Below are 16,781 nucleotides of genomic sequence, written 5' to 3' on the forward strand. Positions count from 1 at the left end.
GTTTGATCCCCAGTCGAGGAAGACTGATTTTTTTTTGGGGGGGGGGGATGCTTTTTAAAATTGTATTTTTCTTTCATACTTTATCTGGCATTTTTTCATATACACTTATTCAGAGCCTTATCTTACACCAGTGTTCTTTCAGAGCCGTGAGGCTCATGGAGCCAGAGTTTTTCTCGGTTTCTATAACGTGAAACTGACAATTGCAATTTCTTGCTATCCTTTGAAGAGGACGCTAGTCTATAGACTATCGCAAAGTACTTTCTGCCAGATCTAACAGACAAAGCTACCCAACCACTGCTGGGTGGACCGGGGGGGGGGGGGGGGGGGGGGGGAGAGGTCAGAAAATCTCGACTTCCCCCCGGGATCGATCTCGGCCCGTTTGCATGTGAAGCGAGTGCTCTACCAACTGAGACATCGGTATCCCCATTTTACACCAGTGTCTGCTACCCTTATTTGTGTACACATTTGCGCATTCGGGGCTTATATTATTCTCAAAACGGTGTTAAGTTGGAATAAACCAGATATTAAAGGGGAAAAAAAATAAAAAGATTTTAATTTTTAAATGACAAGAAAAAATTACTGAATAAACAACACTGTTGTAAACCGACGTCAACATATTTGAAGGTCTGATAGCCGAAAACAATTATGGGCTTCACTTAACATCGTTGAAATGCAATGGACAATATTTTGCGTTGGGTGAGAGTAGGTATTTCCATTACAACAATGAGACCATAACAATTTGGGTTATCAGACCTGCAAATAAGTACACATCGCTTTCAATCTATTCAGAATCGAGACAAATGATGCATCAAAACTGGATTTCTGAACATATTAAAATACTAATTATTATTATTTTATTCAAAAGGTTTCTTAGATTAAACTCTCTCCTTATCAGCCATTTTCAGGATTTTCCTCAAAACTTCACACCCAACTAATACAAAAATATATTTTTTTAAATCAATCAAACACAATAGCAGTAAGTTCTTGCGATAAAAATAAAAAATGTCTTTAGTAAAACATGCTCTACAACACACTGTTCATTTTCTTTATATTGTATGATGTACAAGATAAATTTGAATAAAAAAAGGTTGGTTGTATCGTAAGGAGGAATGTGACGATTTTCCTATAGTTGGTAAGGAGAGGGTCAAATTTTAAATGTATAACGTGTAAACCAAAATAAAACGTATTTGCCCAGAAAGTATCTAACTGCCGCAGTGAAGGGCCATTTAAACTTTAACATTCTCTCTTTTTTTTTTTTTTGGCTTCCGGTTCGGTTCACCCCGACATAATACCGTTTTGGGGTTATAAATAAAATAAAATAAAATTCCCTTTATTCATCCCCATGAGGAAATTTTTCTTTAGGGTCTATTCCAAAGGGAAGACTGGAATAACCCTGGCGCCAGCCGGCAGATCAGCGCCGCAAAGTGAACTAGGGTGAGGTGACTTGCTCAAAGCCACATAGCGCAGCAGCGGGTGATCGAACTCGGTACCTTACGGGTATGAAGCAAAGACCGTACCGCTGATCCACGCTGCCCCATTAGGGGTCACATGTCCTGTCATCACGTGACCATGCCAATTCCATCCTTCGCTTGGATACAAAGGTGGCACCTTTTTAAATGTTTTAAAAAAAAAGATTCTCCCTTCGAATTGGACGCTAGTCTATCGCAAAGTACTATCCGCAGATCTAACAGACCTGGCTGCCCAATTATATTCTGGGTGAACGTCACCCTGATCGATCTCGTTCCCTTTGCTTGTGCAGCGAGTGCTTCTAACCAACTGAGCTGATCTTCCCCCCCCCCCCCCTCCATCCCACACACTTAAAAAAGATGTTGGCGTCTCTTTTCATCTTTAAAAGAAAATTATATAGATAGAACGAAAATGACGTCTTTGTTATTGTTTTTAGACCGCAAATTTTATGAGTAGTTCTCACTAAGTTGTATTTATCAGACTATAAACGTTTAAGGTTACATATTGTTTTGTGTGTTGGTATGTTGTATCCGGCTGGCGGATTAAAAAAAAATATATCACAAAACGCATACACAATATTTAAATCTCCACAGAGAGAATGGCTATAAGGTTTCTCTTCGCCGGCCTTGACCTTTTCAGACGGAGTCAGTTGGCGATATTTGACAAGGCCATCAGTCTTGTGGATTTCTTTGACATGGCGGTCTCAGACTCTGTTCAAGGTACGTTTAACCCTTTCCTTACAAACCATTTTCAGAATTTTCCCCAAAATTTCACACCCACCCAACACAAAAATTGTTTTTTTTTACTCAAACAGAAAAGCAACAAATGCATTCTATACATAATATTGATCAGCAAAATTAACTGTACAACACAGTGTCATGTGATTTAGCTATAATAAAAAAATTTTCTTTACATTGTGTGATTTACAAAGGAAATCTGAATGATAAAAGTGCTGGTTGGATCGTAACACGAATGTGACGATTTTCCTGTGGTTGGTAAGGAGAGTGATAACAAGGTTGGCTGTAGGTATAGTCTGTAGGTATATGGAGGTATAGTCTGTAGGTATAGTCTGTAGGTATGGTCTGTAGGTATAGTCTGTAAGTATAGTCTATATGTATTGTAAGTATAGTCTGTAGGTATAATCTTTAGGTATAGTCTGACAGGAAAATTTTACTACTTCCTTGGCTTTTATTTCAGATCTTTATATTTTGCTCGTCGGTCTTGGTATGACTTCAAGCTCAACATGTACAAGCATCTTTACCGCCGCCACCACCACCACCACCACCACCACCACCGCCACCACCACCACCACCACCACCATCATCATCATCATCATCATCATCATCATCATCATCATCATCATCATCATCATCATCATCGTCGTCGTCATCAAAATTACGTATACGTATATATAATCCTCATCTCAGTTGGTTATTTCCTCATACAACGTTGTTTGTTTCATCCATCCGTTGGTATTTTGATGAAATCTTCGGGAAGGTATTCTGTATAGTAGTGTCTGGGAGGAATGCTGTTGTATTCAGTTGGCGCTAATGTTGTTTCCAGATGTAACCGTTCGCTCCAAGAAACTATATATATATATATGAAGTGGCCGATTGGTTAAGGCATTGCACTGTGACCCGGAAGGACCCGGGTTCGACCCCCCGCTTAATGCACTTTCGTTTTTTTCCTTGAGCAAGACTATTAACCCCCAATCTGCTCACTTGGACAACATGGGTGATTCCTGTTGACATCAGACATCTTGTTTGATGAGTTATCTATATTCCTTCGTGGAATGCCTAGGTGACGATATCTTATGATGTCGTGGCGGAAAAGGCATGATTATCTTGTTTATATATATATGGTTGAGAGGAGTCAGCTGGAATCACGTAGAGTGCTCAACAATTTCTTGGATCAAATTATTTATTTATTCTCATCTCGTTCAAAAGAATGCCTGTATTCTCCGACAGAGTGGTTTCATCCTGTGGAATCTCCAGGGAGGTTCTTTAAAAGTCCTAGTGTCTGGGAAGAATGTCGCTGTGTACAATCAGTTGGTGCCAACTGAAAAATTATGAAATAATAGTGCTCAACTTTTTGATAAAAGGAGCTATTTATAAAATATTTCAAGTATAATAATGATCAATTTCTACAATAATGTTTCGAACATTTGCTGTCACCAAGAATTTTATATAATATACATATATACATTTTTAAACCCTCCCAGCCATTTACCCCCAGCAACTATACAGACTGGATCATACCTTTGGTCCTTGGAAAATGGTTACACTTTTCCTAGAGGGATGCTTCAAACAGATACTAATAGTATTGTAAGTATTGATGTTATGCCATTTTGTGAAAGTAATCGCCATATTAAAACCAGGCAAACCAATGACTGAACCATCCATCTACAGACCAATATCTCTACTTTGTTGCTTCTACAAGCTCCTGGAAAGAATCGTACTAGAGCGAATCACCCCATATGTAAATTCCTGCGTGCCATTAGACCAAGCGGGCTTTATAGACCACACATAAGCACAAGTGAACAGGTCCTTGCACTGACTTCATACATTGAAGCAGGCTTTGGGAACAAAAAGAATACTGGCGTAGTCCTAATAGACTTATCTGCAGCTTATGACACTGTTTGGACAGACGGACTGATCTTTCAAAAATGATTCCTTGAAGAAAGACGCTTAAATTTCTTTCTACCATGACTGGCACAATACAATTTCATGTCATATTGGGAGGAAACAAAAGCAAAACAAGAAAAAAAAAACGGGGTACCATAAGGTTCAGTTTTAGCACCAACTTTCTTCAATATATATATATATATATATATATATATATATATATATATATATATATATATATATATATATATCCGACATGCCAAACTGCGAATCACTCAAACTTGGATACGCTGACGACTGGGCCTTAGCCTATCAATACAAAAACTGGAAAGAGATTGAAGAAGTTCTAAGCAAAGACACCACCCGCCTGAAACAATACTTCAATAAGTGGTACCTAAAATGAACACCACCAAATCAGTATCCACAAACTTCCACTTGAATAATCGAGAGGCAACAAAAGAATTGAAGATCACAGTCGGTAACTCAATACTACCCCAGACCCTAATCCTAAATACCTCAGAGTCACATTGGACAGACAGCTGAATTATCGCAACACATTGAGGGAACTGCAAATAAAATCTCAAAGAGAAACACCCTGGTGCGAAAACTCGCAAGAACTACACCACAAGTACCGAGAACGTTTGCTTTGGCTCTGTGCTACAGTGTGGGAGAATAGTGTGCCCCTGTTTGGATGAGGAGCCCACATGTAAACCGATTAAGAAAATCAATGAGAATAGTAACAGGATGCCTCAAGTCAACTCCAACACTGAGCGGCATTGAACCACCAAGTCTTAGACGACAAGACGCCAATCAGAAGAATGCATGGAAGAATTGATGAAGCCACAGATAACACCCCTATGAAAGTATCATATAAGGGAGCACCTTTAACAACAAGGTTCAAATCGAGAAGACCTTTCCACCTAACAAAAATGGTACACCAGCGTGGAAGAGAACTGGAGAGAAATGTGGAACAGGGAAACACCAAGAGGAGGAGACATCATAAAAGATCCCACCAAAAGAATGCCTGTATTCCACAATGCCAGGAAATATTGGGTTTCCTCAATTTTTTTCTTTTTTTTTTTTCGTTATTTAACCCACAGAAACTGATAAAGGCAAAATTTTTCATAGTTGTTTTTCCGAATAACATAGTAATGGCATATTTATTTTCTTCTGGCGGACATCACAAAACGACTTTTTTGGGGGGTTTATTCCTTGTGACGTGCACACAACTGTGAAAAACAACGCAATTCTAATATTTTCAATGTTGTCAAATCCAATCCATGCCATTGAAGCTTCGATATTGACGATAGACGCTGCATTTTTTTGTGCTGTGGGATGGTGTTAGGTACAAAAGGCCTCTATCATTTTCAGATTCTTGCATTCTTGCGTATGGGAATTCCGGTCATGTTCCTGATCTCAGTGCACGAGCTTACGAAGTCTGGGATTGGAACGAACAAAATTCTGATTGCAAAATGAAAGAGTGCAAGAAATCATTTATTCTATCCCCCAGATGATTTTTATTTTGTTACAATTTGTTGAATGGCTTTATTTTTTTAATAGAATAGATCTTATAACATCACGTGATTGATCTGACGTATCTGATCGATTTAAAACGTGAAAGTTTGACGTCACAAATAGGATTCAATAGTCTGATGTCACGTCCGCCAATCAACCAGCAGCTTGGTTCTAAACACAGAAAATTTTAATCTTCATGCTGGCTAGAACTTTTTGACATGTCATGTGATCAGAATGTATACAAGTCAAAACATGATCAAATTTATAATGTTTTTCTCCTCTGGATACACTTTTATGCTCGTCGGAGAAGTATTTCATAAGGACGTCCGCCATTGTTCCGATAGTTTAGAACCAGTTACTGCGTTATTACGAAGGAAGTGACGTCACGACTGTTGAAGCATGTTTCTAATCCACAGTTTATTCACCCTGGCTGTTTTGTGCCTCAGCATTTTGGCTATGCGGCATTGGAGGAGAAATTCTTTGGAGATGCTAATCAAGCCAGTGAATGATGGAAAACCAATGGCAGGACATCTTCCGGCGTCCTTCAACACCTCAATACAGGAGGTAGAAGCCTTTGTACTATGTACTCACATAATATTATCTTCTTCATCATAATCACCTCCTCCTCCTTCACCTACTTCTCCTACACCTACTACTCCTCCTCCTCCTGCTCTCCTCCTCCTCCTCCTCTTCCTTCTTCTTCTATTTGCTAAAGTATGACAGCTTCAATTTTAAGATGGTTGACATGGGGGGGGGGGGGGGGGGGGGGGGGGGCAGCGTGGCTCAGCGATACTGTCTTCGCTTCGTACCCGAGATATACCGAGCTCGAATACCCATATATCTGACCATGAATTCATGAAAAATCACCCGATTTACTTCAAATAAAGATTAAAATATTCTGGAGGGCATATTCTTTCAGAAAATGCAAATAATAAAAAAATGCAAATCCAAAATTTTCAACCTCCGAATGATTATGTCATGCCCTGACAAATAACGCGGAATCGGGACTTATGGCCTCGTATTCGCTGAATAGACAGGCCAAGAACTTTTCGGGTGTTTGTTTGGATTCAAAGTGATGTATTTAAACCTTTTTTTTGTTATTGGCTGAAGAAGGGTTTTGAAACCGAAACGTTCCAGATCGGTATTTTATTCTTCTTTTGAAACTGTTCTATAATTCATTCTTGTGCATTGCTTTTTTACAGTCCACGGTTTCTAGCAGCTTGTGTATTCACTTTAAAATTGAGTTATTATTGATGCTATGCTGTTAGGTAAAATACTCACAACAACGACCAAGCAGTTATAACGTACCAACACACAAAACAATGTGTAACCTTGAACGTCTGAATGTCTGTTATAATTTAGTGCCAACTACTTATTAAAATTAGTTCAATTTAGTTCCATCTAAAGTTGATATAATATAGGCGGAAAGTATTTTTCCTTACATTGTGTGGCAGTAAAGAATAATCAAAGGAATATTTAATTTGACTAGCTCTCATATTCATATCCATCTCTTTGGCTTCAGTGCGAAAACAGGATGTTGGCAGATATGATAAGAGAGGAACCGAAAGCAGCCATCAAAGCCGCGACAGAGGGAGGTACTTGTAAAATAGAGGGAAATAGTCTATCGAACATGACAAGGAGTGTTTGGGTCAACGAGGAAAAGGAGAATAACTGCTGTAGTAAAATGAAAACAGAGACAACAACGAAGAAGACTCCGGGTAAGCCTGCGGTTATAATGTGGTCTACTGGTAATATTATTATGACACCCGCCTTTCGGATCGGAAAGTCCTGAGTTCGAGTCCCGAGTGATGCATATTAATAGTTAAGTCTTGGAAAAGGCTATTTTTACTCACATTCTATCACCGTGCTGAGCTGTAAAATGAGTTCCTGGTCGTTAACAGCGTTGTCTCTGTCCGAAATTTTTTGTTGTAATATCGCTTAATATAACAGGTGTCATGTCTTGTCCTACATGTTAATTGTTTATATTGGTTAGGGACCCTTGGAAAGCGCTTTGAGCACGTTTAGTGGATATTGCCCTATATAAAAGCTCAAGTTTTTAGACTGGGTTCGAGCCTCGCGCTCAGCGCATAGTTGAGTCCTTGGAAAAGGCTCTTTACTCACATTCTCTCACCGTACTCAGGTGTAAAATGAGTACCTGGCCGTTAACAGCGTTGTCTGTCCGAAAAATTGTCATATCGCCTAACAGGCGTCAAGTCCCTCCTACATAAATGTTGATGTTGACCAGGGACTCCTTGTAAAGCGCTTTGAGCACATTTAGTGGATATTGCGCTATATAAAGATCATTTAAAAAAAATTCGTTACCTTTTGATTTGAGGTACCTCCGCCGCCAAAATTTTTCTCTCTATTTTATTGGCTCATTAATTTAGTGAAAATGTATCTGCCGGCTTAAAGCTCAAAGCAATAAATAACACTAGGAAATTGAATGGAAGCTCCAAATTTCGTGAACGAAAAAAAAATGAGGACGTTTCGGGTTTCCCCTTTATCAACACAACACGATGAATGAAACAGGGAAGAGAATGCAAGATGTGAGAACGGCGTTGTTAAGACGAACAAAGAAAACAATGATATCCGCTTCATGAACTATTGGAAAAGTTGGTACAAAATCTCTCGTTAAGAACTAATTGAGGCAATTTTCAATCTTCAGCTTTTATTTTTGTCTTACCTCCATTGGCAATTATTCTTTTTTTTTTCTTTTATTCCACAGCCGTGAACTCAAGTGTAAAAAGGTACGTATGTTTTCATTGGAGAAAGAAGATTTTAATGTACTAACATAACAGATAACATCTGAGCAAAGAAGCCCCTGTGTTCCACCACTGGGACTCTGTAAGAGCCAAGTGAATAAATACCAATATTTGCCAGACTATAACCACTGTGTGCCACCACTGAGAGTCTGTAAGATACAAGTCATTGAATACCTAAATATGCCAGACTATAACCACTGTGTGCCAACGCTGAGAGTCTGTAAGATACAAGTGATTGAATACCTAAATATGCCAGATTATAACCACTGTGTGCTAACGCTGAGAGTCTGTAAGATACAAGTGATTGAATACCTAAATATGCCAGACTATAATCACTGTGTGCCAACGCTGAGAGTCTGTAAGATACAAGTGATTGAATACCTAAATATGCCAGATTATAACCACTGTGTGCTAACGCTGAGAGTCTGTAAGATACAAGTGATTGAATACCTAAATATGCCAGACTATAATCACTGTGTGCCAACGCTGAGAGTCTGTAAGATACAAGTGATTGAATACCTAAATATGCCAGATTATAACCACTGTGTGCTAACGCTGAGAGTCTGTAAGATACAAGTGATTGAATACCTAAATATGCCAGACTATAACCCCTGTGTGCCAACGCTGAGAGTCTGTAAGATACAAGTGATTGAATACCTAAATATGCCAACACTGTGAGTCTGTAAGATACAAGTGATTGAATACCTAAATATGCCAGATTATAACCACTGTGTGCCACCACTGAGAGTCTATAAGATACAAGTGATTGAATACTTAAATATGCCAGACTATAACCACTGTGAGCCAACGCTGAGAGTCTGTAAGATACAAGTGATTGAATACCTAAATATGCCAACACTGAGAATCTGTAAGATACAAGTGATTGAATACCAAAATATGCCAGACTACAACCACCGTGTGCCACCACCGAGAGTCTGTAAGATACACGTGATTGAATACCTAAATATGCCAATACTGAGAGTCTGTAAGATACAAGTGATTGAATACCTAAAAATGCCAGATTATAACCACTGTGTGCCACCACTGAGAGTCTGTAAGATACACGTGATATAATACCTAAATATGCCAACACCGAGAGTCTGTAAGATACAAGTGATTGAATACCAAACTATGCCAGACTATAACCACTGTGTGCCACCACCGAGAGTCTGTAAGATACACGTGGTTGAATACTTAAATATGCCAGATTATAACCACTGTGTGCCACCACTGAGAGTCTGTAAGATACACGTGATATAATACCTAAATATGCCAACACCGAGAGTCTGTAAGATACAAGTGATTGAATACCAAACTATGACGGATTATAACCACTGTGTGCCACCACTGAGAGTCTATAAGATACACGTGATATAATACCTAAATATGCCAGATTATAACCACTGTGTGCCACCACTGAGAGTCTATAAGATACAAGTGATTGAATACTTAAATATGCCAGACTATAACCACTGTGTGCCACCACTGAGAGTCTGTAAGATACAAGTGATTGAATACTAAATATGCCAGATTATAACCAATGTGTGCCAACGCCGAGAGTATGTAAGATACAAGTGATTGAATACCTAAATATGCCAACACTGAGAGTCTGTAAGATACAAGTGATTGAATACCTAAATATGCCAGATTATAACCACTGTGTGCCACCACTGAGAGTCTGTAAGATACAAGTGATTGAATACCTAAATATGCCAGACTATAACCACTGTTTGCCAACGTCGAGAGTATGTATGATACAAGTGATTGAATACCTAAATATGCCAACACTGAGAGTCTGTAAGATACAAGTGATTGAATACCTTAATATGCCAGATTATAACCAATGTGTGCCACCACTGAGAGTCTATAAGATACATGTGATTGAATACCTAAATATGCCAGACTATAACCAGTTCACTGCCAAGTATTTCTATAAATTATTAGCCAGAAAACTCGTCCTTCAAATATCGATCGAATTAAATGACACTTATCTTGGCGAAAATCTCAAAACTTGTTCTTCCACGAAGATTCCGGCAAAAATTAATATAACACCTTTAAAAAAGAATAAAATACCGAGCACGGAATTTTCGGGCTCAAATCCTTCTTCAGCCAATAACAAAAAAAAAACAATAAAGACATAAATACATTATGTATTTATGTCTTTATTGTTTTTGTTTTTGTTGTTGGCTGAAGAAGGGGTTTGAGCCCAAAACGTTCCGTGTTTGGTATTTTGTTCTTTTGTTTGGTATTTTGTTATTTTTTGAAGCTGTTATATTCATTTTTGTTTATGAATTTTTACAGTCCATAGCTTCTAGCAGCCTATTATCACTTCGATATTTAAAGTACGAGTTTTCTGGCCAAAATGACAAAAACGTGTCTTTCCAGAGTACGGGATCAGCTGGTCCAAATGGAAGGGAGAGGGAGTCAGTCCTAGACCGTGCCCAAGTTCAGTTTGGTTGCTTCTGGAAGCGACTGGTGACAGTGCCAATAATCTACCTAAAATTCAACTTGATGAATTATTTGATATTTATTTCACTCGCATCAGTGTCAGATACAGAAGTTGTAATTGAAGAACTGCGGGGAAAAACAAAATATTCAGCACCATGAGCAGTGCAAATCATGCCATAAATGTGGTAAATTAGAACATTTCAAAGTTTGGGACTAGACATTTGGCCACATCTCTGTCGTACTCTGAAAAATCACGTATTTAAGATTTGACCAGAAAACTCGTCCTTCAAATACAGCTCGATTAAGATGACCCTCATCGTGTCAAACATTCTCACACCTGATACTTCGCAAGTCTTCCTTAAAGTCCCAGGTTTAATAGCATTTGCCAAGATGAGGGTCATTTTAATCGATCGATATTTGAAGAACGAGCTTACTGGCCAAATTTAAATTCGTGTTTGTCCAGAGTGCAACAGAACTGTAATCATTTAATTCATATTTTGACATTTATAAAAATCCTGTGTCTGGGCAGCTCACTATTAAAAATAACATATTATATTTGGTGTTTAACCCTCTCCTTACCAACTATAGGAAAATCGTCACATCCGTTACGATACAACCAACATTTTTCTTATTCAAATTTATTTTATACATCATAAAATTTTAAGAAAATGATTAGTGTGTTGTAGAACATGTCTTGCTAAAGAAGTTATGAGTACTCTACTCCTATTGTGTTTGAATGAAAAAAAGTATATTTTTGTGTTAGTTGGGTGTAAAGTTTTGGGGAAAATCCTGAAAATGGCTGGTAAGGAGAGAGTTAATATTAATCCACCCCCCCCCCCTTCTTTTCATTGTTTTCGCCAGAATCGATAAAGTAAAAGCTGAGAGCAAGCAAACCGATGTTAGAGGTCGATCCATTAGTCGAAAAAGAGACATTGCAAGGCAAGCCAACATCGCAACGGCAATTTCCAACATCATTACTAAGGAACTGGTAGCACCCGAGAAAAGGTCTAAGCGAAATTCAGAAAAAGGGACCCCGTCTGTGGCCAAGAGAGCACCTAGATTGGTAAAGAATAAACAAAAGAGGAATATTCGAGAAAATACACCGTTGAAGAACAAAGCTCAGGTGTTTATATTGTTAGGTGGCTTGGACGAGGACAAATCATCCAAGAAACGTTCCAAATCTCCGAGAAAAAGCACCACAAGAAAAGCACAGACGTCTCCCCCAAAGGCAGAATGCTCACCAGTTTCTTGCAGAAGAAAATTGACACCTTTGAGGGTGAGACGATTGTCGAGAGGACGACAACCATTCCCTTCTCAGTCCCAACAAAGAAGCGCAAGTCTTGCGGAGAGAAAGAAGCAAATTGCCAATATTCCTTATCTTCACACAATTTCCACAAACCGGCCATTGCCTTCAAAGACTGGGGTTCGTAAAAATAAACAAACGAATCGAAGTCCCAAAAAAGTAACAGGCATTTACCTGTCGCCAAAATCACGGATGGCAAAGGCTGGGAAGGAAACGAAAGTCAAGACTTCGAAGCCAAAGCAAAGCAGCGTTAGTCCAGGAAAAAGGTGCAAAACCTGCAAGAAAATTCGTCAAATACCCGAGATCGCACTGACGAATGAGCTTTTGCCAATTGGAAAGCGGGCAAAGGCAAATATTGGGAGTCTTTTCTGCTTCAGTCCCGATGCGGTTTTGCCAGCATCATTTCAAAATGCCAGATTAAAAGCTAACCTCCACGAATTGTTAACATCTACCAAGATGTCTTCCCATGACTCATGTGCTGAAGACACCAATATGAACAAAGCTGTCTTGAAGCTTGAATTACAAAATGATATCTCAAATACCCATAGGGCAATAGACAGTAGGCGTTTTGCCATTGGTAAAAACCTTCTCCTTTCCACGTTGTCATCAAACAATAAGAGATTTGATAACGAAAGAAGCGACCCGATCAATTCCTATAGATATTCAAATTTTATCCCGTGTAGAATCCAGCACAATGTTCACCCAGTAGGGACCGACTGCAAAAACAACAGCGATGCAAAACTTTTCAATCCCATCTGTTACGACGGTTGTGGGAATCAGAATGAAAGTGGTCGAGATGACAAATGCGATCACATGTCACGCTTATCTCCTCACCTCCAATCAAAACAACAACGCGGCCATCGGAACAATATATTCTTCTTAGAAAAACCTTTGGCCTCCGGAGTTGAGACACAAATCAATTCTTGCAACAATGTGCAGATTAAAGACCTGCCATTGGACACGCCGTTGGAGGATTTCAATGGAGGAGCTTCAAGATTCGCTAATCAGCCTGACGGATTGTTAAAATCCAGATTCGGAACAATGAGTATACAAGACACCTCACACTGGAAGAAGATGACAAATAATCATCGTAATTTTGATAATCAGGGCTTGGACAAATACCAAAAACAAAGGAAAGACCTTTGGCGAGAATCGAGGAGACGATGCCTTCATAAAAAGACTCCAACAAAGACTGGTCATTCTTTCCCCTTGCACAACGAGCCACTCGATAACCAACGCGACAACGTTGGAGATGGAGAGTCAGCTCAAAGCAAAATCAACAAAGAAGAAGTAGGTGACACAAAGCCCCAGACCGAGCTGAAATTTCAAAACAATGCTGACGTAACAACCAGACGCTGTGATAAGATAAAATCACACAAATGGCGCCATCGTCATGAACCTTACAAACCTGTCTCTACAAGAAACAACCCAACTCATTCTCCAGAGGGGATAAGCAATGCTACCTTTACCCTCTACCAGTCTGTTTCTAAAATCACGGAAGCATGTGGTGACGATGCTCTTTCACAGCGCCAAAAACCAACAATCACTGACTTGGCCGATTTGGCGCGTTTCACAGCGTCAACAGACACAAGTAAGGATGTGTCAAGTTCTGATATAGATAACTGTACAATTTCTTTGCAATCAGGATCTTCTACTCAAAATAAAAACAATTGCAGTCCCTCTCGTCTCGCAAAACCGTTCATCAGATCTCTTCCTGAAATTCCATTTGACACAGAGATTGAGCCACATCCTGGGATCATAATTGAAAGTGACAAAATAGGTGAGAGTGGCACGCATTTTGTTAGAAATAAAGAATCACAGGATTTATCATTTACTTGGAGAAATAGCGGTGAAGAATTGAAAAAAGCTAATCATGATAATGCACGTTCCATACCCTTTTACATATCCGACCCTTGTAATCAAGAGACAAGAACATGCTTAACCAGAGTATGCCACAAAAAGGAGCTGTACAGTCCGCCAGAAAAACCACGTATAGGGGATATGCAACAGGATATCAATCCTATTCTAAGTCCCCCTTACGATGCAAAATTTGAATTATCGAGACAAACAAAAAGGCCGTTGATATTCACCTCCAACCGATCAAGAAGTAAATCGTATCGGCAGCACAGACTCTTCAAATATCCCTTGAAGGCTCGAAGACACAAACTGCGAGATGTACTTCGGTCAACACCGAAACAGTCTGTATCTGCCATTCAAAGCCCAACTTTTCACTCTGTAAGTCTTGGGGTCCAAACTTCTTCTACTTGTTTAAGGCACATTGCAGTTCAAACCAGTCCCTTTCAAGAGCAATCTCCGAGCAGACGACAAGAAGGAAAATGGTGTCATCCAAATATCATAAACAAATATCCCACTGATCGTACAGTGAAAGACAGCAATGTACAGACGGATCGACTACAAACAAAAATCCACGACATTGCTAACTCTCCAACTGAAATACGGTTTGAAAAACATTCCAAATCAGTTAAACAAACAAATGAGAATAACATTTTTTCAGGTGGAGAAGACGTGGTGTTAAATACTATGAGATTGGACGGTTCAACCATGGTTTATTGTGCTCCAAAGAAGGAAAAAGACGAAAAAGGGTGTGTAGAGAGGGAAATGCAAGACGTTATTTTCGCTTCTGAGAGGATGGGCGATGACACAACCATCAAAACAGACGAGGAGATGATGTCATATCCATTCCCAATCAGACGTCAATCATTACCAATCATTTCTTTGTCGTCGTCGGCTGGTGAGATCAAGAGTGATGTGTTTGTGTCGACCAGTCGCGACAGCAGCCCGTCAAATAGTTTGAAGGACAGCAACAGCAAGGATTGGCTCACGAGACCCAAATGGGAAAATGCAAATGTCGATGAGGTCAATAGACGCGTGGAGAGAGCCATGAGATTACGTCAGAGACTTCAGCAATACAGAAGCGGCGGCAACGCACCGGTTTCTCCTCAACATTCCTTTAAATCTTCCTCACTGCTCACCCAAGTTTGCCCAGATAGACATCAAATAGCGTCAACGTCTACGTCGACAAATAATCCAAACGATGACGCAAGCTCACGAACGATGCAAAATGCAGAGACAAAATCAACAAATTTCTCATTGGAAAAAAATCATGTTAAAGAAGCCAACAGGAATATTATAGAAAATAACAACAATAAATCGAATACTGGAATTATGTCAGTGAGAAAAGTAGATTCGGATACAACAGACACTCTTGTCAAAACCTTTCCTTTCATTGTGCGCCCGGCAGAATCATTCAATGTAGGAACATCGTCAATAGTAGGAGACACCAAATACGGAGCAAGCATTACAGAAACAGGCATGTCTAGAACTCCAGAACGATACCAGTTTGTCCACGAAGACACATCTCGTGCTTTTCCATTTATTTCAAACTCTGCCAGAGCCCAACCGTCGAGTACAGTCAGTCTTTCCAGAAACACCAATGACGATTCGCGGGTAGAGGAAAGTGACGAAAATATGCTCATACCTATGCCTCATCATCACCATCACCGTGTGCCGATTACAAAGAACTCCCCTCCGATCAAGATATCTAAGATGGAGAATGTTATCCAGACAGAATACCCTAGATTAGTCGGTGAGCTCGTTCAGGCTCTTCCCCACGTTCCTTTGGCGTCTTTCGTGGAATGGTTTATAGAAACTTCCAACCCGGGACATTTTGTTAGTTCGGACGAGTCTTCTCCAACGGCTGCAGACGGTAAAGACGTCATCGTCAAAGAAACGACCAGCGCCAACTCTGCTCTTGAATCAGCTGATAATGACCCGTCCGTGATTCACGTACGTCTAGCCCAACAAGACGACAATAAAGATTTTTTGTCTGGTGACAGCAAACAGCAAAACACCTTAGACTCTTCTAAATCGCCGAGCTGTTCGGATATGATTGACATTGTTGGAGCCCAAAACTCCGTAAAAGTAATAAACAAAAGATACACCGAATCTGATTTCCAAAGCACTCTTGACAGATTGTCAACAGCAGAAGAAGAATCCGAAAACAACGTAACATCCATCAGAAGGATTTTGTTAACCAGGAAAGTTTCGGGTAACGAAAGTTCAGACGATGTCGCTGACGAGATGAGAAGTAAAAGGAGGATAATTACTTTACGCCAAGCAGCGTCCTGCGCTTCTACATTTGAGGAGAACATTTGAAATAGGATTGCAGTCGTTTTCATTTAGACTCTGCAGGCATCGTTGAATGATGAGTTCTTGGACGATAAGCTATTTGATTCATTTTGGGATTTGAGATATTATTCCTTTCAAAGAGTTGTCACTGGCTCAATATCGCAACTGCCTGGTATCGATTTTAAGCGACGAAAGAAAGTCATAATTCATTGACTGATAAGTCTGGAATCTATCTATCTATCTATCCATCTATCTATCTATCTATCTATCTATCTATCTATCTATCTATTTATCTATCTATCTATCTATCTATCTATCTATCAATCAATCTATCTATCTATCTATCTATCTATCTATCTATCTATCTATCCATCTACCGATCTTTCTATAAACCTATCTATCTATAAACCTATCTTTCTATATATTTATCTCTCTCTCTCTATCTATCTATCTATCTACCATTCTATCTATCTATCTATCTATCAATCTATTTATCCATCTACCGATCTATCG

The 16,781-nt window shown here is 39.4% G+C and overlaps 1 protein-coding gene across 1 annotated transcript in view; it reads left to right on the top strand.

Annotated features, from left to right (window-relative positions):
* Window positions 1-16,435, top strand: part of LOC144977470 (uncharacterized) — a 16,873-nt gene extending 438 nt beyond the window's left edge. The window contains exons 2-7 of the mRNA XM_078922718.1: window positions 2,061-2,186; window positions 3,689-3,791; window positions 6,023-6,170; window positions 7,129-7,324; window positions 8,332-8,353; window positions 11,678-16,435. Of these exons, the coding sequence (XP_078778844.1) occupies window positions 2,066-2,186; window positions 3,689-3,791; window positions 6,023-6,170; window positions 7,129-7,324; window positions 8,332-8,353; window positions 11,678-16,295 (5,208 nt within the window). The 5' untranslated portion in view covers window positions 2,061-2,065 and the 3' untranslated portion in view covers window positions 16,296-16,435. The remainder of the gene's footprint in view (window positions 1-2,060; window positions 2,187-3,688; window positions 3,792-6,022; window positions 6,171-7,128; window positions 7,325-8,331; window positions 8,354-11,677) is intronic.
* Window positions 16,436-16,781: the final 346 nt, after the last annotated feature.

This window comes from Berghia stephanieae, chromosome 7, assembly GCF_034508935.2.
Source record: "Berghia stephanieae isolate SIO BIC M18660-M18661 chromosome 7, UCSD_Bste_1.3, whole genome shotgun sequence".
Classification (NCBI taxonomy): domain Eukaryota; kingdom Metazoa; phylum Mollusca; class Gastropoda; order Nudibranchia; family Aeolidiidae; genus Berghia; species Berghia stephanieae.